At 46.1% G+C, this 22732-nt stretch overlaps 1 protein-coding gene across 2 annotated transcripts in view; it reads left to right on the forward strand.

Moving 5' to 3' along the window:
- The window catches only part of LOC143787905 (L-selectin-like), a 507551-nt gene that overhangs the window by 255767 nt on the left and 229052 nt on the right, over positions 1-22732 (forward strand). For both annotated transcript variants that reach the window (XM_077277060.1, XM_077277062.1), the window contains exon 6: positions 5651-5836. In XM_077277060.1, coding sequence (XP_077133175.1) covers positions 5651-5836 — 186 coding nt within the window. The remainder of the gene's footprint in view (positions 1-5650; positions 5837-22732) is intronic.

The raw sequence follows: 22732 nt of genomic DNA on the forward strand, positions 1-22732 counted from the left end.
AGCGATCAGATGTTTGCAGCTTCCAGTGTTCCATGGAGACTATTGAAGCACGTAAAAAAAAAGGTTTTTAAACTCTCACCATGCAAAGATTCCTGGTCTGAGGACATGTGCGCTTGCCCTTGACGCGTGTGTTCGGGAGCATTGCCGCTGATGCCCGACATGTGGCACTTGCACGTCGCTGTTGCTAGGGGAATGGCTCCCTGACCCCTACCGTCACATGGGAAGCCTGTTGGTGATGCGACTTCCGGAGCTGTGCACAACCGAGTGTCCTGCATTTGAAACAGCTGGTGCCAGGCACATATATACCACCACAGACACACATATTGCCACGGTCCCTGAAGAAACCTATGCGAAACGCGTGTAGAGGCTGGCATTCTGGTGACAACACTGTGACCGATATGGGTGAGGATCAATCTTGACCTATTCACTTTACAGTTTGCTTCTTAACCCCTTTCTGACCTCGGACGGGATAGTACGTCCGAGGTCAGAAGCCCCGCTTTGATGCGGGCTCCGGCGGTGAGCCCACATCAAAGCCGGGACATGTCAGCTGTTTTGAACAGCTGACATGTGCCCGTAATAGGCGCGGGCAGAATCGCGATCCGCCCGCGCCTATTAACTAGTTAAATGCCACTGTCAAACGCAGACAGTGGCATTTAACCGGCGCTTCCTGCCGGGCGGCCGGAAATGAGCGCATCGCTGACCCCCGTCACATGATCGGAGGTCGGCAATGCTTCTCCATTGTAACCATAGAGGTCCTTGACACCTCTGTGGTTACTGATCCACGGTAGCTGTGAGCGCCACCCTGTGGTCGGCGCTCATAGCACACCTGCATTTCTGCTACATAGCAGCGAACATCAGATCGCTGCTGTGTAGCAGAGCCGATTGCGTTGAGCCAGCTTCTAGCCTCCCATGGAGGCTATTGAAGCATGGCAAAAGTAAAAAAAAAAGTAAAAAAAAAATGTGAACAAAAAAAAATGTAATAGTTTGAATCACCCCCCTTTCGCCCAAATCAAAATAAATCAATAAAAAAATCAAACCTACACATATTTGGTATCGCCGCGTTCAGAATCGCCCAATCTATCAATACAAAAAAGCATTATCCTGATCGCTAAACGGCGTGGAGAGAGAAAAATTTGAAATGCCAGAATTACATTTTTTTGGTCGCCGCAACATTGCATTAAAATGCAATAACGGGCGATCAAAAGAACATATCTGCACCAAAATGGTATCATTAAAAACGCCAGCTCGGCATGCAAGAAATAAGCCCTCAACCGACCCCAGATCATGAAAAATGGAGACGCTACGAGTATCGGAAAATGGCGCAATTTTTTTTTTTTAGCAAAGTTTGGAATTTTTTTTCACCACTTAGATAAAAAGTAACCTAGTCATATTAGGTGTCTATGAACTCGTAGTGACCTGGAGAATCATAATGGCAGGTCAGTTTTAGCATTTAGTGAACCTAGTAAAAAAGCCAAACAAAAAAACAAGTGTGGGACTGCACTTTTTTGCAATTTCACCGCACTTGGATTTTTTTCCCATTTTCTAGTACATGACATGGTAAAACCAATGATGTCATTCAAAATTGCAACTCGTCACGCAAAAAAATAAGCCCTCACATGGCCAAATTGTCGGAAAAATAAAAAAGTTATGGCTCTGGGAAGGAGGGAAGTGAAAAGGAACACGGAAAAACAGAAAATCCCAAGGTCATGAAGGGGTTAAAGGCCTCTGCACACTGCTAACCATGGTCTAGTTTTTTCAAGAATTTGATCTGACCAGTCATATACTTTAGGCCGGTTTCACATGTCAGTGGCTCCGGTACGTGAGGTGTCAGTTTTCTCACGTACCGGAGACACTGACACACGTAGACACATTAAAATCAATGTGTCTCTGCACATGTCAGCGTGTTTTCACGGACCGTGTGTCCATTTGAAAAAAACGGAGACATGTCAGTGTTCGTGGGAGCACATGGATCACACGGACCCATTAAAGTCAATGGGTCCGTGTAAAAAACACGTACCGCACACGGATGCTGTCCGTGTGCCGTCCGTGTGCCGTGCAGGAGACAGAGCTACAGTAAGCACTGTCCCCCCAGCGTGGTGCTGAAGCCACCATTCATGTCTTCTCTCCAGCAGCGTTTTTTTTTTTGTGTTTCAAATATAGATCCCTGTCACCACCCCCCTCCCACCTCCCACAAAAAAAAAAAAGATTTTTCATATCTTCTCTCCAGCGAACGCTGCTGGACAGAAGAAATGAATGGCGGCTTCAGCACCAGATGCAGGGGACAGCGCTTATCTCTAGCGCTGTCTCCTGCACGGTCCGCGTGGTACCCAGTCGGCACACGGGCAGCACACGGCTGCCGCACGTGTGCCACACTGATGTGCCACGTGAGCACATGGACACGGGTAACTCCGGTACCAATTTTTCTGGTACCGGAATTATCTGGATGTGTGGGACAGGCCTTACATTGTAGTGTTGTTCTCCAGACCCCCTTTTTTGTCCTGTGTCCTTCACATTAAATTCTACCTATATAATACTTATGTATCTACGTATTTTAGTGATCTTATTGCTGTTTATACTCTATGTCTATGTATGAATAAACTGACATACCTTGAAGACAGATTCCATGACTCCAGTTGTTCTAACGTTATATAATGGCAGGTTATTTGTTAGAATTTTTTCCCATTTTTCAGTACACGATATGGTAAATGCAATGGTGCTGTTCAAAAGTAAAACTCATTTAGCAACAAACAAACCCTCACATGGCTTTATTGACGAAAAAAAATAACAAAGTTATGGCTCTTGGGTAGAAGGGAAGCAAAAAATGTAAATGCAAAAACAAATTCCCCTGGTTCTTAAGGGATTAAGGGCATAAAAATTAAATGTTTGAAAATTGTGATATTTACAAATTTTTTACCAAATTTCTGATATTATCACAAATAAATGCAAGTCATTTCAAACAAATTTTACCCCTATCATGATATACCATATGTCCTAAGAAAACATTCACAGAATCACTGGAATCTGTTAAAGCATTTGAGAGTTATTGCCTCATAAATTGACACTGGTCAGATTTAAAAAATGAGGCTTGGTCATTAATGTATAAAGTGGCTCGGTGATTAAGGGGTTGACTTGCTGATAAAATAAATAAAAAAAACTTGAATTGGTGTTTTTGTTGGTCCAATGTCGCAAAAATGAAATATAAAGTGATCAGAAAATCCTATGTACGCCAAGATAGTATGCATAAAAAAACTACAACTTGTTTAAAAAAAAGTACTTTGAAAAGTTCATAAAATATCTAAAAATAAAAATGTTAGGAGTCTTTTCACCGTAGCCATTTATAGTACTGTTCAAATGTCTTAGGCAGTTGTGCAAAAAATGCTGCAAAGTAAGATTGCTTTAAAAAATAGAAGTCTTAACTTAAAGCTAATCTGTCAGCAGGATTTTGCTAAGTAACCTACAGACACTGTCAGGTTGGCGCCGTTAAACTGATTAAAATGATACATGGGGTGAAGAAATCCGTCTTGTGGTTTTTGTGTAATCAGTGTTAGAAGCTGTCAGTTAATGAGCTGTCTGTGCTCCGGGGCAGGACTGTAGGCAGTCTTATCTTCCTGCTCTAAGCCAGAGAAACCAAGGAGAGACCTGCCCACAGGCCTCCACGAAGCACAAACATGTTCCTCATAATAGAAACAGACTATTTGTGCTTTGGGGTGGCCTATCATTAACTGCAGACTTCTATCACTGATTATACAAGAACCACAAGATGAATTTCTTCACCCCAGGTATCATTTTAATCAGTTTTACACTGCCAACCTGACAGTGTCAGTAGGTTACTTAGAAAAATCCTGCTGACCTCACTTTAAGTTCCCACGATGAGCTTTTGGTGCCTTTTTGACTCTGTATATTTTCACTGTGCAGAAACTGTAGCATCTTACAATTCCAGCAAAGTGGACAAGATTTATAGAATATCCATGTAATCATGGATATATAAAATGTATCCTTTATTAACCTGATATACAAAGAAGTCTCCAGACATATCATATTACAGGTTACAGGTAACCATGAATAAGACAAATGTTGAAATGCGTAGCTTCCTGTCATTAATATTGGACTTAGACTGTAGCCCATATATTTGGAGACTTATTTTTGATCAGCTAAATAAATGCAATGTTTTATATATCCATGATTACAAGCCTTCATTTCGCTGGATCGTTTTTTCCTTCCTCACCTGCCTCCATTATAACTGCTCTGTTTTGATCCGTGTGTGGCTCCAGAAGCTCCTGCTACACTCTGCCCAAAAGGTGAGCTGACTCCAATTTTTTTTTGAGATTTATAGAAATCTTGTGCCCACTGTGCTTTTAATCATAGTAAACTGACCTGCGGTGCCTGTTTGAAATCTGCAACATGTCAATTTCTTTGGAAGTACGTTGAGTTTTTTTTGTGCCGAATTTTCACAAAGCATTGTATTAGATGAAAATATACAGTTAGAAACCACACATGCATTTTTAATGCATTTCTGCTGCAGAAAGGCCCTAAAAACGCATGTGATCTGCACATGACTATATCAATAACGTTTTGTTAAATCCAAATACTAGAATGTATCAAAAACAAAGGAGCTTTATTTAAAAAAAAGATATACCAAAAGAGACAAACTGGAGCGTCAAAAAGTGATAAAAACTCAATTAAAATCAAATACTGTCAAAAATTAAGTGAAAAAGTTGCAAGTAACCTAATTTGCCTAATAGGTGCAGGAAATCTTTAATATAAAAAATTTATCAAATCCTCATCGTGGTAATGTAGACTATATAGCTGTTCGCTGACCGAAACAGTTAATAAGAGTTAGAGTATAAATTATATATATAACTCATCCTGAAAGAAAAAAAGCTTCCACACAGATACTTTGGCAAAAATATAAAAAAAATTCTGGTTGTTGGAATAGGAAGAAGGAAAAGTAAAAAAATATTTTGATCCTATATACACAAAATAGGCCTGGCTTATGAAGGGTTAAAAGTGCATTGCCAACTGACAACTGCATGTTTTGCTCTAATTCTACTATTTAAAAAGAAGATGAAAAGATTTCTCCATACATTATCTATGAGATTGTCTGAAATAGACAAGTGTGGTGAACTTTCCATTTAATTGGGATATATCAAAGCCATATACTCTGTGTTGGTGGGGGGACCAGCGGCCGAGCCCCCAACAGTCATCAATTGTTAACCTGTCCTATGTGTAGATGCCAATTTGCCAAGCTGAGAATATATCTCTAAGGCCACGTTTATACAGCAGCTGTATTTTACCTCAGTATTTTTAAGCCAAAATCAGGAGTGGGACAAACAGAGGAAATCTGCATTTATCACCTACTCCTAGTTTTAGCTTACAAATACTGAGGTAAAGTACTGACCAAATGCTGAGCGTTTGACCATGACCTGAGTCTCACAAAAATGCAAAAATCCAAGAAATCACAAGCAAAATACATCTTTACAACATAGTACAAATAAACGTTATAATTAAATTATATTACAGATATTTAAATTAGACTTGTTTCTTCAGTAATATTTCTGACAGGATTTGGTTTTCACTTTAGGATTTGGTTTTCACTCTAGTAAATTGATAGGCATTAAACTAACATATTAATGGCTGACATCTATTGCAGCTGTTACCTGTGAAGTGCTGAGTCCTCCTGAGAATGGATCATTTACATGCAATCATACATGGGCTGAGAACAGCTTTGCGTCCACCTGTGAAATTACTTGCTCAGAAGGATGGAAATTAAAGGGCCCCAAAAAAACAGCATGTAGCTCCAAGGGCCAATGGACGGAAGAGATACCAGAGTGTGAAGGTACATAAATCTATTTCAGGAATCTTATACTAAAAGTCAGAATGCTTGGTTCACAAACTAACAATGTGTTTATGTTAATATATATTATTATAACCAATGTAATTTTTTTGATGTCTTGTAAAACATAGCGTAGCACTATCATACCGCTGCTGCCGCCTCCTCGCTCGCTCCCGGTCTCTGCTTCTCGTGCGTGCGCGCATACCAGGTTCAATGCTGCGTGTGTGCACTTCTGATCTTCTGTCGGCGCTCCTCTTCGTCTCCTCTATGGTCCTGGAGGACTAGTACCCGGAAGTCGGTCCTCCTTATTGTCCTCTCTATGGTTCTGGAGGTCTGTTACCCGGAAATGCTACCCAGCCTTTAGGTATTTAAACTGCTTCCTGCCGTCCCTCTGTGCCTGGTTATCATTTGTTCCTTCAGGTGTTCCTGGCCGCTCTTAGTCTCTGTGAAGTTTGTTTTCCCTCTGACTTTGGGTTTATCCTCTCTTTCCTGTATCCTCCTAGCCTCTGCGTTCCCTCAGTTCCTCCGCCAGTCCCTGCACTGCTGCAGTTTACCCACCAGTCCTGTGTCTCTGCAGTATTCACCTATCCTGTGGTCCTACTATCTCCGCCTCTTCTTGGTCTTCTCCCATCCTGGTCCTCCAGCTTCCGTGGCGATAGTCCCTCACGGGCCTGCCCCTAATTCTCCCTGTATAAGGGGCGGTCTATCTGGTCAGCTCATCCGTGAGGGGTTCATCGTCGCGGTCTAGAGGGTCCACTTTCCGTTTTCCCTCTTTGAATCATCACACTCACAATGGGACTGCACTCTGATGACATCTGAGTGCAGCCTGATTCTTACAGCATAACAAGCACGATTACAAAAGATTATAATTAAAGATGGGAAAGCTCGAATAGTAAAGTTCGGAACCTGTACCGAACACCTACTGTTCGGGCACAGACACCGAACACTGACATTACCATGACAGTGCGGCAAACACTGCCTCTGATCGGCGGTAAAATCATTACCGCCAGTCAGGCAGCCACGGCTATGCTGTCAAATGACAACGGGCATGTGACGGTAGTCACAACCCACGGACAGTCCATGAGTTAGCGAAGTCAGATGTTACGGGGTCAATACCAAAAGAGCACGTAGTAAAACAAGGGAAAATATGAAGTAGTAAGTCAGATCACATGCCCGGCTCAGAATACCAGTAAATTTTTGGTGAAGAATCAACAAGTGGAACAGAATTGTGAAGTTGAACGAAATGTATTGGTTATTTTAAAAAATTTTGTGGAAATTCAAAAACTAAAATGTGGGGTGTGCAATATTATTCAGCCCCTTTACTTTCAGTGCAGCAAACTCACTCCAGAAGTTCATTGTGGATCTCTGAATGATCCAATGTTGTCCTAAATGCCTAATGATGATAAATATAATCCACCTGTATGTAATCAAGTCTCCATATAAATGCACCTGCTCTGTGATAGTTTCAGGGTTCTGCTTAAAGCACAGAGAGCATCATGAAGATCAAGGAACACAACACGCAGGTCCGTGATACTATTTTGGAGATTTTAAAGCCGGATTTGGATACAAAATGATTTCCAAAACTTTAAATATCCCAAGGAACACTGTGCAAGTGATCATATTGAAATGGAAGGAGTACCATACCACTGCAAATCTACCAAGACCGGGCCGTCCCACTAAACTTTCATCTCAAACAAGGAGAATACTGATCAGAGATGCAGCCAAGAGGTCCATGATCATTCGGGATGAACTGCAGAGATCTACAGCTGAGGTTGGACAGTCTGTCCATAGGACAACAATCAGTCGTCCACTGCACAAATCTGGCCTTTATGGCAGAGTAGCAAGAAGAAAGCCATTTCTCAAAGATATCCATAAAAACAGTTTAAAGTTTGTAACAAGCCACCTGGGAGACACACCAAACATGTGGATGAAGGTGCTCTGGTCAGATGAAACCAAAATCAAACTTTTTGGCAACAATGCCAAACGATATGTTTGGCGTAAAGGCAACACAGCTCATCACCCTGAATACACCATCCCCACTGCCAAACATGGTGGTGGCAGCGTCATGGTTTGGGTCTGCTTTTCTTCAGCAGGTACAGGGAAGATGGTTAAAATTGATGGCAAGATGGATGGAGCCAAATACAGGACCATTCTTGAAGAAAACCTGTTGGAGTCTGCAAAAGACCTGAGACTGGGACGAAGATTTGTCTTCCAGCAAGATAATGATCCCAAACATAAAGCAAAATCTACAATGGAATGGTTCACAAATAAAACGTATCCAGGTGTTAGAATGGCCAAGTCAAAGTCCAGACCTCAATCCAATCAAGAATCTGTGGAAAGAGCTGAAAACTGCTGTTCACAAACGATCTCCATCAAATCTCACTGAGCTCGAGCTGTTTGCCAAGGAAGAATGGGCAAGAATTTCAGTCTCTCAATGTACAAAACTGATAGAGACATACTCCAAGCGACTTGCAGCTGTAATCGCAGCAAAAGGTGGCACAACAAAGTATTAAGTTAAAGGGGCCAAATAATATTGCATGCCCCACTTTTCAGTTTTTAAATTTCCACAAACATTTAAAATAACCAATAATTTTCATTCAACTTCACAATTGTGTTCCACATGTTGTTGATTCTTCACCAAAAATTTACATTTGGCATCTTTATGTTTGAAGCATGATATGTGAGAAAAGGTTGAAAAGTTCCAGGGGGCCGAATACTTTCACAAGGCACTGTATATATACACTGCTCAAAAAATAAAGGGAACACTAAAATACCACATCCTAGATATCACTGAATGAAATATTCCAGTTGTAAATCTTTATTCATTACATAGTGGAATGTGTTAGGAACAATACAGCATAAAAATGATCAATATAAACCAAAATGAATATCCCATGGAGATCTGGATTTGGAATGATACTCAAAATCAAAGTGGAAAATCAAGTTACAGGCTGATCCAACTTCATTGGAAATGCCTCAAGACAAGGAAATGATGTTCAGTTGTGTGTGTTGCCTCCATGTGCCTGTATGACCTCCCTTCAATGCCTGGGCATGCTCCTGATGAGGCGGCGGATGGTCTCCTCAGGGATCTCCTCCCATACCTGGACTAAAGCATCTGCCAACTCCTGGGCAGTCTGTGGTGCAACATAATGTTGGTGGATGGTGTGAGACATGATGTCCCAGATGTGTTCAATCTGATTAAGGTCTGAGGAAGCAGTGGGCCAGTCCATAGCTTCAATGCCTTCATCTTGCAGGAACCGCTGACACACTCCAGCCACATGAGGTCTGGTATTGTCCTGCATTAGGAGGAACCCAGGGCCAACTGCAACAGCATATGGTCTCACAAGGGGTCTGAGGATCTCATCTCGGTACCTAATGGCAGTCAGACTACCTCTGGCGAGCACATGGAGGGCTGTGCGTCCCTCCAAAGAAATGCCACCCCACACCATTACTGACCCACTGCCAAATTGGTCATGCTGAAGGATGTTGCAGCAGCAGATCGCTCTCCACGGCGTCTCCAGACTCTGTCACGTCTGCCACATGTGCTCAGTGTGAACCTGTTCACAGCAGATCTAGATTTATTTAGGAGTCAAAAGTCACAGAAAAACCCACTATTAAAAAAATTACCTTTTTATTAGTCATTAATATAAAATCTGGTGCACACTAACCATCACCAACTCAAAGAAAAACTTTTTGTAGAAAAAAATCTAAAAAAAAAAAAAAAAAAGACATTGGCATGTACACATATGTTTATGAGCTTTGATATTTATATGTACGGAGAGGCACATGATTTATGAAGGATTGGGCATTTCTGAAGGATTGCCAAGTGAGGGGCTGACAAAGTATTAATGAGCATTTCCTTTGTCTTATCATTTGTTATCTGGGGTGGAAGGCTCCCTATATGAGTCACCCTTCAGTGTAAATACAATAGGCCTCTTGGAACCATTATGAATACTGTACTGTATGGTCACAATTGTAATAATGATTGCTAAAAGCCCAATACATGTTGCCCTTTTAGGCCTTGTTTTCCCTGCAGTGTAGCACTTTATATCCCTCTGCAGGGTAATTATTAGGGCTAGCCGCCGAGGAGTGGGGGCGCCATTTGTCGCTATTATCTTAGGGTGCCAACCCCCGCGGTCAGGTAGGGTTGGAATATAGGGTCAGTGTTTACCATTCCTGACCCTTAACAAACTATTAATATCATATCCTTTCCTTCCTGGTCTTTAACAACCCATTAATACTATATCTTTTCTTTCTATTTCCTACCCGCTGTCCCAGAGGGATATTGAGATTAGAAGGGACAGTCGACGGTGAGCGGGGGCGCCACGGCATAGGTGTAGGGTGCCAACCTCCGCTGCTAGGTAGGGTGCTGATTAGTAATAGATTACAGGGTCAGGCACCTCCTAAGGCCTTTCTATCATTTTTTCTACAAAAAGTTTTTCTTTGTGTTGGTGATGGTTTGTGTGCGCCAGATTTTATATTAATGACTAGTGTTGAGCGATACCTTCCGATACTTGAAAGTATCGGTATCGGATTGTATCGGCCGATATCCGAAAAATATCGGATATCGCCGATACCGATACCCGATACCAATACAAGTCAATGGGACACAAGTGTCGGAAGGTATCCTGGATGGTTCCCAGGGTCTGAAGGAGAGGAAACTCTCCTTCAGGCCCTGGGATCCATATTCATGTGTAAAATAAAGAATAAAAAAAAAAAAATATTGATATACTCACCCCTCCGGCGGCCCCGGCTCTCACCGGTCCAAGCGTCTGCCTCCGTTCATAAGAATGCAGGGAGTGAAAGACCTGCGATGACGTCGCGGCTTGTGATTGGCCGCGTGAGCGGTCACGTGACCGCTCACGCGACCAATCACAAGCCGCAACGTCATCGAAGGTCCTTCACTCGCTCATTCTTAAGAACGGAGGCTGCCGGTTGCAGCGGTTACAACCAGGGCGCGCCAGAGGGTGAGTATATCCCTATTTTTTATTTTTATTATTTATTTTTTACATGAATATGGATCCCAGGGCCTGAAGGAGAGTCTCCTCTCCTCCAGATCCTGGGAACCATACACTGGGAACTTCCGATTCCGATTTCCGATATCACAAAAATATCGGATCTCGGTATCGGAATTCCGATTCCGCAAGTATCGGCCGATACCCGATACTTGTGGTATCGGAATGCTCAACACTATTAATGACTAATAAAAAGGTATTTTTTTTAATAGTGGAGTTTTTCTGTGACTTTTCAGTGTGATGAACTTGCTTTCATCTGTGAAGAGCACAGTGCGCCAGTGGCGAATTTGCCAATCCTGGTTTTCTGTGGCAAATGCCAATTGTCCTGTGGACTGTGAGCACAACCCCCTATCTGTGGACATCAGGCACTCAGACCATCCTCATGGAGTCAGTTTCTAACAGCTTGTGCAGACACATGCACATTTGTGGCCTACTGGAGGTCATTTTGCAGGGCTCTGGCAGTGCTACTCCTGTTCCTCCTTGCACAAAGGCTGAGGTAGCGGTCCTCCTGCTGGGTTGTTGCCCTCATACGGCCCCCTCCACATCTCCTGGTGTACTGGCCTGTCTCCTGGTAGCACCTCCAGCCTCTGGACACTACGCTGACAGATACCGCAAACTTTCTTGCCACAGCTGGCATTGATGTGCCATCCTGGATGAGCTGCACTACCTGAGCCACTTGTGTGGGTTGTAGAGTCTGTCTCATGCTACGACGAATGTGAAAGCACAACCAACATTCAAAAGTGACCAAAACATCAGCCAGAAAGCATTGGTAATGAGATGTGGTCTGTGGTCCCCACCTGCAGAACCACTCCTTTATTGAGTGTGCCTTGATAATTGTGCAGCGCTCCAGAGTCCTGGTCATTGCAGTACTGTCGCTCCGCCACTAAGGGGAGTGATGGTATGTCTGATGGCACAAAAGGAGTTCACCTGACCAGGTATCACAGACACACATTACACTTCACACTCCGGCCACCAGGGGGAGTGGTTCTATCTAGTAAGCCACGCCTCACACTTTGGTAAAACTGGGGGTTGGACAGGAAGTTAGAGAGAAAGTAGCTGGGAAGAGCTCGAGAGAGGACCTGTCAGGGGTGGGATCCTGGCAGAGTCCTAGAAAGGGACAAATCGTTACGGAGTTGTGCCTGTGCCTTACAGCGGCAGACTCCTAAGAAAGGACAAGAAGCGAGGTTTATTGTGAAGAGTGAGAAACGGGAATACTGCTAAAAAGGAGATAATATCAGAAGGAGTCGTGCCTCAAGAATAGCAACATCCTTCTGAGGCGCGTAGCCGGTGGCGGAATGCCGAGAAAGTAAGAGACTCCACACATTACTTTAGACTACGGCCGGGCAGTTAACCATAGGTTGGCTGTCTCACCATACACCTAACGAAGACAACGGAGGCAAGCTGCGGCTACAACAGCCATCATGCCCTTCTCCATGCCGTACCTACATGGAGTAGCCTGGCTCCCGCGATACTCTGGAGAGTCACATACATTAACTGACTTTAAAGAGAGGATCTGCAGCCTGCTTGAGTTCTATCCCTTGACAGAGCCTCAGAAAGTTCATATGATAACAGGCCAACTCTTTGGGGCGGCTCTAAGGGAAGTGAAGTCCTGGCCCGCTGCGGATAAGGGAACTGCACAGCAGGTCTTTGCAAAGCTTAAAGCCACCTTTGACACCCGCACCGCTACAGAAATTAAGTTGACTTTCTATGGGTGCAAGCAGAGGCCGCAGGATAGCTTACGGGACTATGCCCTTAACCTCCAGGAGGCGCTGCGGGCCATCAAGCAGAGTGACCCCGGCAGCATGCAAGATGAAGATAAACTCCTGAAGGAGCGGTTCATTGAGGGGCTCCTGTGCAGCCACCAAAGGGGTCAACTGCACTTCCTGGCCATGCAGAATCCAGACCTGACTTTTGCGCAATTCAAGGATAAAGCCATCCAGGCGCTACAAGAGCGACAGCCCAGCCGTGCAGTGCCTCCCAGGCATCCCGCTCTCACATACCACCAGGAGGTGGCGTCGGATGCCCCAGTTGCCGCCGAGGCCAATGTCCAGAGCCTAGAGGATGACTCCCCCACAGGACTCCGCCTCCAGATGCAGGAGCTGACCAAGAGCGTTGCTGCCCTAGCTCGGACCGTGCAGTCCCTACATGAGGCCCCCGAGGAGAAGATCCAGCTGGCCTCCAGACCAGAGGATGTACCCTGGATGCGACAGAGGAGGACTCCGCCGACCAGAGGCAGGGACGACGATCGCTTCCATCGGGACGGACGACCTATCTGCCGCCGCTGCCACCAGGTGGGCCACCTTGCAAGGTACTGTCCTTTAAACGAGCAACCCCTGGGGCAAAGGGCCAACCCCCAGGAGTAAGACGATCAGGCCTGCAGCATTGGAGAGTCAAATACGTTGGAGGGCGACCAGTTGTGATCGACGGTATCCCCATGAACGCTCTGCTGGACACCGGTTCTCAGTTGACGACTATGCCTTACGTGCTTTATAGACGGTATTGGGAGGACACCGATATTACTCGTGGCCCCGATGACGATTTCACCATAATAGCCAGTAATGGTCAGCCATTGCCACAAGTGGGTATAAAGAGGTCACCATCAAAGTGGGGCGGGTGGAATTGAAGGCCCAAGGGATTGTAATTGTTGATATTGACCGCCGCGAGTGTAATCCCATGATGACCATTGGTACTAATGTTATAGAAAATTGTCTTGCAGAAGTTATTGTCCTATTACAACAGGTCGCAGAAACAGCTGGCTACAGTGAACGTGTCCTGCAAAAAGAAATCAGGGCCCTAATGCAAAGACAGCAGGTAGAGCTGACTGGTGGTGAAATTGGTCGTGTCACAGTGAGTGATTCAAACCCCATTGCGATACCCCCCAGGAGTGAAATGTTAATATGGTGTCGGGCAGCCATAGGCCTCAGGGGTAAAGACTATCAGGCCCTGGTAGAACCTGTATATTCGGATAATAGGCCTACCCTCCTGACAGCCAGAGGGGTGGTTGACGTCCGCAAGGGGAGGGTGCCAGTACGTGTTCTCAATTGTGGGGAGGAAGAAGTCCAGCTAACCAAATATGCCACACTTGCCAAACTGTTTACTGTTAATAGTAGTGTGATACAGGCACCTGGGCCCTTGGTCCCGTCCAATCCGGCGGAGAACAACGGTTCTGCAGGGCAACCTAAAGATTGGTGTCGGGAATTACACGTCGGCACTGACTCTACCCCACCTCACCAGAAACAGGGGGCCTACAGGGTGGTTCATGAGTACGAACAGGTCTTTAGCAAACACCCCCTAGATTTTGGGCAGGTGAAAGGGATCCAACATCATATCCCCACAGGGGATCATCGACCCATAAAAGAGAGATACCGTCCTGTACCCCCAGCTCATTATCAGTGTGCCAAGGACATGTTGCGAGAGATGAAGGAGGCTGGGGTAGTGAGGGACAGTTGTAGCCCCTGGGCAGCTCCATTTGTCCTTGTTAGGAAGAAAGATGGCACAATGAGAATGTGTGTGGATTATAGGCAGTTAAATCGCATTACACATAAAGATGCATACCCACTGCCTAGGATAGAGGAGTCACTGGCTGCGATAAAATCTGCTAACTACTTCTCTACCTTGGATCTAACCAGTGGGTACTGGCAGGTTCCCGTAGCGGAGGCGGACAAGGAGAAGACGGCCTTCATGACGCCGATGGGTCTCTGTGAATTCAACTACATGCCCTTCGGATTGTGCAATGCCCCGGGGACGTTCCAGAGGATGATGGAGTGCTGTCTGGGGCACAAGAACTTTGAAACCGTACTGCTTTATCTGGATGATGTCATTGTCTTCTCCAAGACCTATGAAGACCATCTGAAGCACCTGGCCGAGGTGTTTGAAGCCCTGTCCAACTTTGGCTTGAAGGTGAAACCATCCAAATGCCACCTGCTGAAACCCAAAGTGCAGTATCTCGGCCATGTGGTGAGTGCTGAGGGAGTGGCCCCAGACCCCAACAAGGTTACAGTGATTAAGGACTGGCCGAAACCCAGCAACCTCCATGAAGTCCGGCAGTTCCTCGGGTTGGTAGGCTATTACAGGAGGTTCATCAAGGACTTCACCAAAAAGGCCGCGCCATTGCAAGATCTGTTGGTGGGCCAATCCAAGAAGACCAAGGGGAAGAGCACCCCATTTGATTGGAACGAAAGACTGGAAGGGTCATTCACTTGCTTGAAGATGGCGCTGATGGGAGACGAGGTACTGGCCTACCCTGAGTATGATCAACCGTTTGTACTGTATACGGATGCCAGCAACTTAGGACTGGGAGCTGTGTTGTCCCAGGTCCAGAAAGGCAAGGAGAGGGTAATCGCTTACGCCAGCAGGAAACTTCGTCCCACGGAAAGGAACCCTGACAACTACAGTTCCTTCAAGCTGGAATTCCTCGCCATCGTTTGGGCAGTGACAGAGAGGTTCAAGCACTACCTGGCCTCAGCAAAATTCACTGTCTTCACGGATAACAATCCACTAACGCACTTGGACACAGCAAAATTCGGGGCCTTGGAACAGCGGTGGATAGCCCGACTGTCCAATTACGATTTCACCATCAAGTACCGGGCAGGACGCAAGAATGCGAATGCGATGCATTGTCCCGGATGCCCAATTTACCAGAAACGGGGGAGGACCCGGAGGCACTTGAAGAAGTAGAACTGCCCGCTTTCCATCGCCCCAAAGCCACTCAATGCTCCCATCATGTGAAGAACAGGCACAAAAACAACCAGGGTGCCACGCTGAATCCCCTGCCCCACCACGGGTGGGCAGAGACCCAGGATGGTGACCCTGCGGTCCATCGGGTGAAAGAGCTCCTGACACAGGCAGGTTTGCATCCCGGCCCGGATGATCCACAAGAAACCCAACAGCTGTGGAAGGGGAGAAGCAAACTGTTTATTCACGATGGTAAGCTGTGCTGAAGGAGTATCGACCCCCGCACCCATGAATTGGTATGGCAGATAGTGGTTCCAAGGCAAGATGCGCCCATGGTCCTGGGAGCGTACCACGATGGGGCTGGACACTTCGGGTGGAGGAAGTTGGAGAGGCTACTCTGTTGTGATTTTGCTTTTTGCTCCCTCTAGTGGTCATTAGTGATTTGACTCTGGAGCTTCTGTCTTTTCCTATATCCTCACCTGGGCCGTTAGTTCAGGGGCGTTGCTATATAAGCTCCCTGGACCTTCAGTTCAATGCCTGGCATCATTGAAATCAGAGCTAATCTGTTGTGCTCTTGTCCTATGATCCTGGTTCCTGTATTTCAAGCTAAGTCTGCTTCCTTGCTTTTTGCTTTTGTTTTGTTTGGTATTTTTGTCCAGCTTGTTCCAATCTGTATCCTGACCTTTGCTGGAAGCTCTAGGGGGCTGGTGTTCTCCCCCCGGACCGTTAGACGGTTCGGGGGTTCTTGAATCTCCAGCGTGGATTTTTATAGGGTTTTTGTTGACCAGATAAGTTATCTTGCTATATTCTGCTATTAGTAAGCTGGCCTCTCTTTGCTGAACCTGGTTCATTTCTGTGTTTGTCATTTCCTCTTACCTCACCGTTATTATTTGTGGGGGGCTTGTATCTTGCTTTGGGGTCCCTTTCTCTGGAGGCAAGAGAGGTCTTTGTTTTCTTCTCCTAGGGGTAGTTAGATTCTCCGGCTGGCGCGAGTCATCTAGCGATCACCGTAGGCATGATCCCCGGCTACTTCTAGTGTTGGCGTTAGGAGTAGCTATTTGGTCAACCCAGTTACCACAGCCCTATGAGCTGGATTTTTGAATCTCGCAGACTTACACGTTCCTCTGAGACCCTGTCCACTGGGGTCATAACAGTATGCCAGGCCAGTATTAAATGTTTAATGCATTGCAGAAGTGGGATTATAAGAAAGAAAATTTTGAGTTTTTTTTTTCCCTCTCTCATTTTTTTTTTTTTTTTTTTTCTTCTTTTCCCCTTTACCTCAGAGTGGCTTAAGCTTGCTGCAGACATGAATGTCCAGACCTTGATTACAAGTGTGGACCAGCTTGCCGCTCGTGTGCAGGGTATACAAGATTATGTTACCAGAAATCCTAGGTCTGAACCCAAGATTCCGATTCCTGAACTGTTTTCAGGAGACCGATTTAAGTTTAGGAATTTCAGGAATAATTGTAAATTGTTTTTGTCCCTGAAACCTTGTTCGTCTGGAGACTCTGCTCAACAAGTAAAAATTGTTATTTCATTCTTACGGGGTGACCCTCAAGATTGGGCTTTTTCGTTGGCGCCAGGAGATCCGGCATTGGCTGATATTGATGCGTTTTTTCTGGCGCTCGGTTTACTTTATGAGGAACCCAATCTTGAGATTCAGGCAGAGAAAGCCTTGCTGGCTATGTCTCAGGGCCAGGACGAGGCTGAGGTGTATTGCCAAAAATTTCGGAAATGGTCCGTGCTGACACATTGGAACGAGTGTGCACTGGCCGCTAATTTTAGAAATGGCCTTTCTGAGGCCATTAAGAATGTTATGGTGGGTTTTCCCATTCCCACAGGTCTGAATGATATCATGTCCCTGGCTATTCAAATTGACCGGCGGTTGCGGGAGCGCAAAACCGCAAATTCCCTCATGTTGTTGTCTGAACAGACACCTGATGTGATGCAATGTGATAGAAAAACCGCAAATTCCCTCATGGTGTTGTCTGAACGGACACCTGATTTGATGCAATGTGATAGAATCTTGACTAGAAATGAGAGGAAAATTCATAGACGCCGGAATGGCTTGTGCTACTACTGTGGTGATTCTACACATGTTATCTCAGCATGCTCTAAACGTATATCTAAGGTTGTTAGTCCTGTCACCGTTGGTAATTTGCATCCTAAGTTTATTCTGTCTGTAACTTTGATTTGCTCACTGTCATCTTATCCTGTCATGGCGTTTGTAGATTCAGGTGCTGCCCTGAGTCTTATGGATCTCTCATTTGCTAAGCGCTGTGGTTTTATTCTTGAACCATTAGAAAATCCTATCCCTCTTAGGGGTATTGATGCTACGCCATTAGCAGAAAATAAACCGCAGTATTGGACACAGGTTACCATGTGCATGACTCCTGAACACCGCGAGGTGATACGTTTTCTCGTTCTACATAAAATGCATGATTTGGTTGTTTTGGGGCTGCCATGGTTACAGACCCATAATCCAGTCCTTGACTGGAAGGCTATGTCAGTGTCTAGTTGGGGCTGTCGTGGTATTCATGAGGATTCCCTGCCTGTGTCTATTGCTTCTTCTACGCCTTCGGAAGTTCCGGAGTATTTGTCTGATTATCAGGATGTCTTTAGCGAGTCCAGGTCCAGTGCATTGCCTCCTCATAGGGAATGTGACTGTGCAATAGATTTGATTCCAGGCAGTAAATTTCCTAAGGGAAGACTTTTTAATCTGTCGATACCTGAACATACCGCTATGCGTTCATATATCAAGGAGTCTCTGGAGAAAGGACACATCCGTCCGTCTTCTTCCCCTCTTGGTGCGGGATTCTTTTTTGTGGCTAAAAAGGACGGATCTTTGAGGCCTTGTATTGACTATCGGCTTTTAAATAAGATCACTGTCAAATTTCAGTATCCTTTGCCGCTGTTGTCTGACTTGTTTGCCCGGATTAAAGGTGCCAAGTGGTTCACCAAGATAGACCTTCGTGGTGCGTACAACCTTGTGCGCATTAAGCAAGGGGATGAATGGAAAACCGCATTCAATACGCCCGAAGGTCATTTTGAGTACTTGGTGATGCCTTTTGGGCTCTCTAATGCCCCTTCAGTTTTTCAGTCCTTTATGCATGACATTTTCCGGAACTATCTGGATAAATTTTTGATCGTTTATCTGGATGATATTCTGGTTTTTTCTGATAATTGGGACTCGCATGTGGAGCAGGTCAGGATGGTCTTTAAAATTTTGCGTGAAAATTTTTTGTTTGTCAAGGGCTCAAAGTGTCTTTTTGGTGTACAGAAGGTTCCCTTTTTGGGGTTCATTTTTTCCCCTTCTGCTGCGGAGATGGACCCAGTCAAGGTCCGAGCTATTCTTGATTGGACTCAGCCCTCGTCAGTTAAGAGTCTTCAGAAGTTCTTGGGTTTCGCTAACTTCTACCGTCGTTTTATCGCCAACTTTTCTAGCATTGTGAAACCTTTGACGGATATGACCAAGAAGGGCTCCGATGTGGTTAATTGGGCTCCTGCTGCCGTGGAGGCTTTCCAGGAGTTGAAACGTCGGTTTACTTCGGCGCCTGTTTTGTGCCAGCCTGATGTCTCGCTTCCCTTTCAGGTTGAGGTGGATGCTTCAGAGATTGGAGCAGGGGCCGTTTTGTCGCAGAGAGGCCCTGGTTGCTCTGTTATGAGACCTTGCGCCTTTTTCTCTAGGAAGTTTTCGCCTGCGGAGCGAAATTATGATGTGGGCAATCGGGAGTTGTTGGCCATGAAATGGGCATTTGAGGAGTGGCGTCATTGGCTCGAGGGTGCTAAGCATCGTGTGGTGGTCTTGACTGATCACAAAAATCTGATGTATCTCGAGTCTGCTAAACGCCTGAATCCTAGACAGGCCCGCTGGTCATTGTTTTTCTCCCGTTTTGACTTTGTTGTCTCGTATTTACCAGGTTCAAAAAATGTGAAGGCCGATGCTCTTTCCAGGAGCTTTGTGCCTGATGCTCCTGGAGTCGCTGAACCTGTTGGTATTCTTAAGGATGGTATTATCTTGTCAGCTATTTCTCCTGATCTGCGACGTGTGTTGCAGAGATTTCAGGCTGATAGGCCTGATTCTTGTCCACCTGACAGACTGTTTGTGCCTGATAAGTGGACCAGCAGAGTCATTTCCGAGGTTCATTCCTCGGTGTTGGCAGGTCACCCAGGAATTTTTGGCACCAGAGATCTGGTGGCCAGATCCTTTTGGTGGCCTTCCTTGTCTAGGGATGTGCGGTCATTTGTACAGTCCTGTGGGACTTGTGCTCGAGCTAAGCCTTGCTGTTCTCGTGCCAGCGGGTTGCTCTTGCCCTTGCCTGTCCCTAAGAGACCTTGGACACATATCTCCATGGATTTCATTTCTGATCTTCCGGTGTCTCAAGGCATGTCTGTTATCTGGGTGATATGTGATCGCTTCTCTAAGATGGTCCATTTGGTTCCTTTGCCTAAGCTGCCTTCCTCTTCCGATCTGGTTCCTGTGTTTTTCCAGAACGTGGTTCGTTTGCACGGCATCCCTGAGAATATTGTGTCAGACAGAGGATCCCAGTTCGTTTCCAGATTCTGGCGATCCTTTTGTAGTAGGATGGGCATTGACTTGTCGTTTTCGTCTGCTTTCCATCCTCAGACTAATGGACAGACGGAGCGAACTAATCAGACTTTGGAGGCTTATTTGAGGTGTTTTGTCTCTGCTGATCAGGACGATTGGGTGACCTTCTTGCCGTTGGCTGAGTTTGCCCTTAATAATCGGGCTAGTTCCGCCACCTTGGTTTCGCCGTTTTTCTGCAACTCTGGTTTCCACCCTCGTTTTTCTTCGGGTCATGTGGAACCTTCTGACTGCCCTGGGGTGGATTCTGTGGTGGATAGGTTGCAGCGGATCTGGAATCTTGTGGTGGACAACTTGAAGTTGTCACAGGAGAGGGCTCAGCGCTTTGCCAACCGCCGCCGCGGTGTGGGTCCCCGACTACGTGTTGGGGATTTGGTGTGGCTTTCTTCCCGCTTTGTTCCTATGAAGGTTTCCTCTCCCAAATTTAAACCTCGTTTTATTGGTCCTTACAAGATATTGGAAATCCTTAATCCTGTATCTTTTCGCCTGGATCTTCCTGTGTCGTTTGCTATCCACAACGTGTTTCATAGGTCCTTGTTGCGGCGGTACGTTGTGCCTGTGGTTCCTTCTGCTGAGCCTCCTGCTCCGGTGTTGGTTGAGGGCGAGTTGGAGTACGTGGTGGAGAAGATCTTGGATTCTCGTCTCTCCAGGCGGAGGCTTCAGTACCTGGTCAAGTGGAAGGGCTATGGTCAGGAAGATAATTCCTGGGTGGTCGCCTCTGATGTTCATGCGGCCGATTTAGTTCGTGCCTTTCACGCCGCTCGTCCTGATCGCCCTGGTGGTCGTGGTGAGGGTTCGGTGACCCCTCACTAAGGGGGGGGTACTGTTGTGATTTTGCTTTTTGCTCCCTCTAGTGGTCATTAGTGATTTGACTCTGGAGCTTCTGTCTTTTCCTATATCCTCACCTGGGCCGTTAGTTCAGGGGCATTGCTATATAAGCTCCCTGGACCTTCAGTTCAATGCCTGGCATCATTGAAATCAGAGCTAATCTGTTGTGCTCTTGTCCTATGATCCTGGTTCCTGTATTTCAAGCTAAGTCTGCTTCCTTGCTTTTTGCTTTTGTTTTGTTTGGTATTTTTGTCCAGCTTGTTCCAATCTGTATCCTGACCTTTGCTGGAAGCTCTAGGGGGCTGGTGTTCTCCCCCCGGACCGTTAGACGGTTCGGGGGTTCTTGAATCTCCAGCGTGGATTTTTATAGGGTTTTTGTTGACCAGATAAGTTATCTTGCTATATTCTGCTATTAGTAAGCTGGCCTCTCTTTGCTGAACCTGGTTCATTTCTGTGTTTGTCATTTCCTCTTACCTCACCGTTATTATTTGTGGGGGGCTTGTATCTTGCTTTGGGGTCCCTTTCTCTGGAGGCAAGAGAGGTCTTTGTTTTCTTCTCCTAGGGGTAGTTAGATTCTCCGGCTGGCGCGAGTCATCTAGCGATCACCGTAGGCATGATCCCCGGCTACTTCTAGTGTTGGCGTTAGGAGTAGCTATTTGGTCAACCCAGTTACCACAGCCCTATGAGCTGGATTTTTGAATCTCGCAGACTTACACGTTCCTCTGAGACCCTGTCCACTGGGGTCATAACACTACTCCAAGGGAGATTCTATTGGATTGGCATGAAAAGAGCCATTGAGCAGTGGTGTCGGGAGTGTGGCCCGTGCAGCCTACGCCGGAAGGACCATGACAGCCAACGGGCTCCCTTGCAGCCCATCATCACCAAACGGCCGCTAGAACTGGTTGCGCTGGACTACGTGAAGCTGACGCCTAGCCGGTCGGGCTATATTTATGCTCTCACCATAGTGGATCACTACTCCAGGTTCCTGGTGGTTTTACCTGTCAAGGATCTAACGGCCAGGACGGCCGCCAAAACCTTCCAGCAGTACTTCTGTAGGCCCCATGGGTATCCGGAGAAGGTACTGACCGATCAGGGACCAGCATTTGAGGCGGAGGTGTTCCAGGAGTTCTGCAATCTGTACGGGTGTAAGAAGATCAGAACCACACCGTACCATCCACAAACCAACGGGATGTGTGAAAAGATGAACCAAGTGGTGATCGACTTACTGAAGACCTTGCCTGTAGAAGAACGGAACTTGTGGCCTACAAAATTGCCCGACCTGGTAGACATGTACAACCACATCCCAGTGAACTCTGCTTACTGCAGTCAGGCGTACCTGATGCGAGGAAGGCCTAGCAAGCAGCCCGTTGATCTGGACATGGGGGTTCTAACCCCCGAAGATACCTCGCCAGATGCCGATTGGGATACAGAGAGGCAGCAAAGGTACCGCAAAGTACAGGAGTGCGTGGAAAGAAGTCTCGCTCAGGCCAGGCAAAAACAGGAAAGGGACTACAACAGCATGCTCCTGCGATTCCCTTGCCACCTGGTGAGCAAGTACTCAAGCGGAAGAGAAGGCTACACAAACTTGACGACCAATGGGAAGCGGAACCGTATACCATCCTGCCATCCGATTTCGACAATACTAAAGTCTGCCTCATCAGCACAGATGGGGGGGGAAACCTCAATGGCAATATCCAGAGACCACCTTAAGGTATGCCCTGACAAGTTGAGAGAGAGGGAAACAGATCCAAGAACCTCTCCACCTGTAGAAGAGGA

This window comes from Ranitomeya variabilis, chromosome 8 (assembly GCF_051348905.1).
Source record: "Ranitomeya variabilis isolate aRanVar5 chromosome 8, aRanVar5.hap1, whole genome shotgun sequence".
Classification (NCBI taxonomy): Eukaryota; Metazoa; Chordata; class Amphibia; order Anura; family Dendrobatidae; genus Ranitomeya; species Ranitomeya variabilis.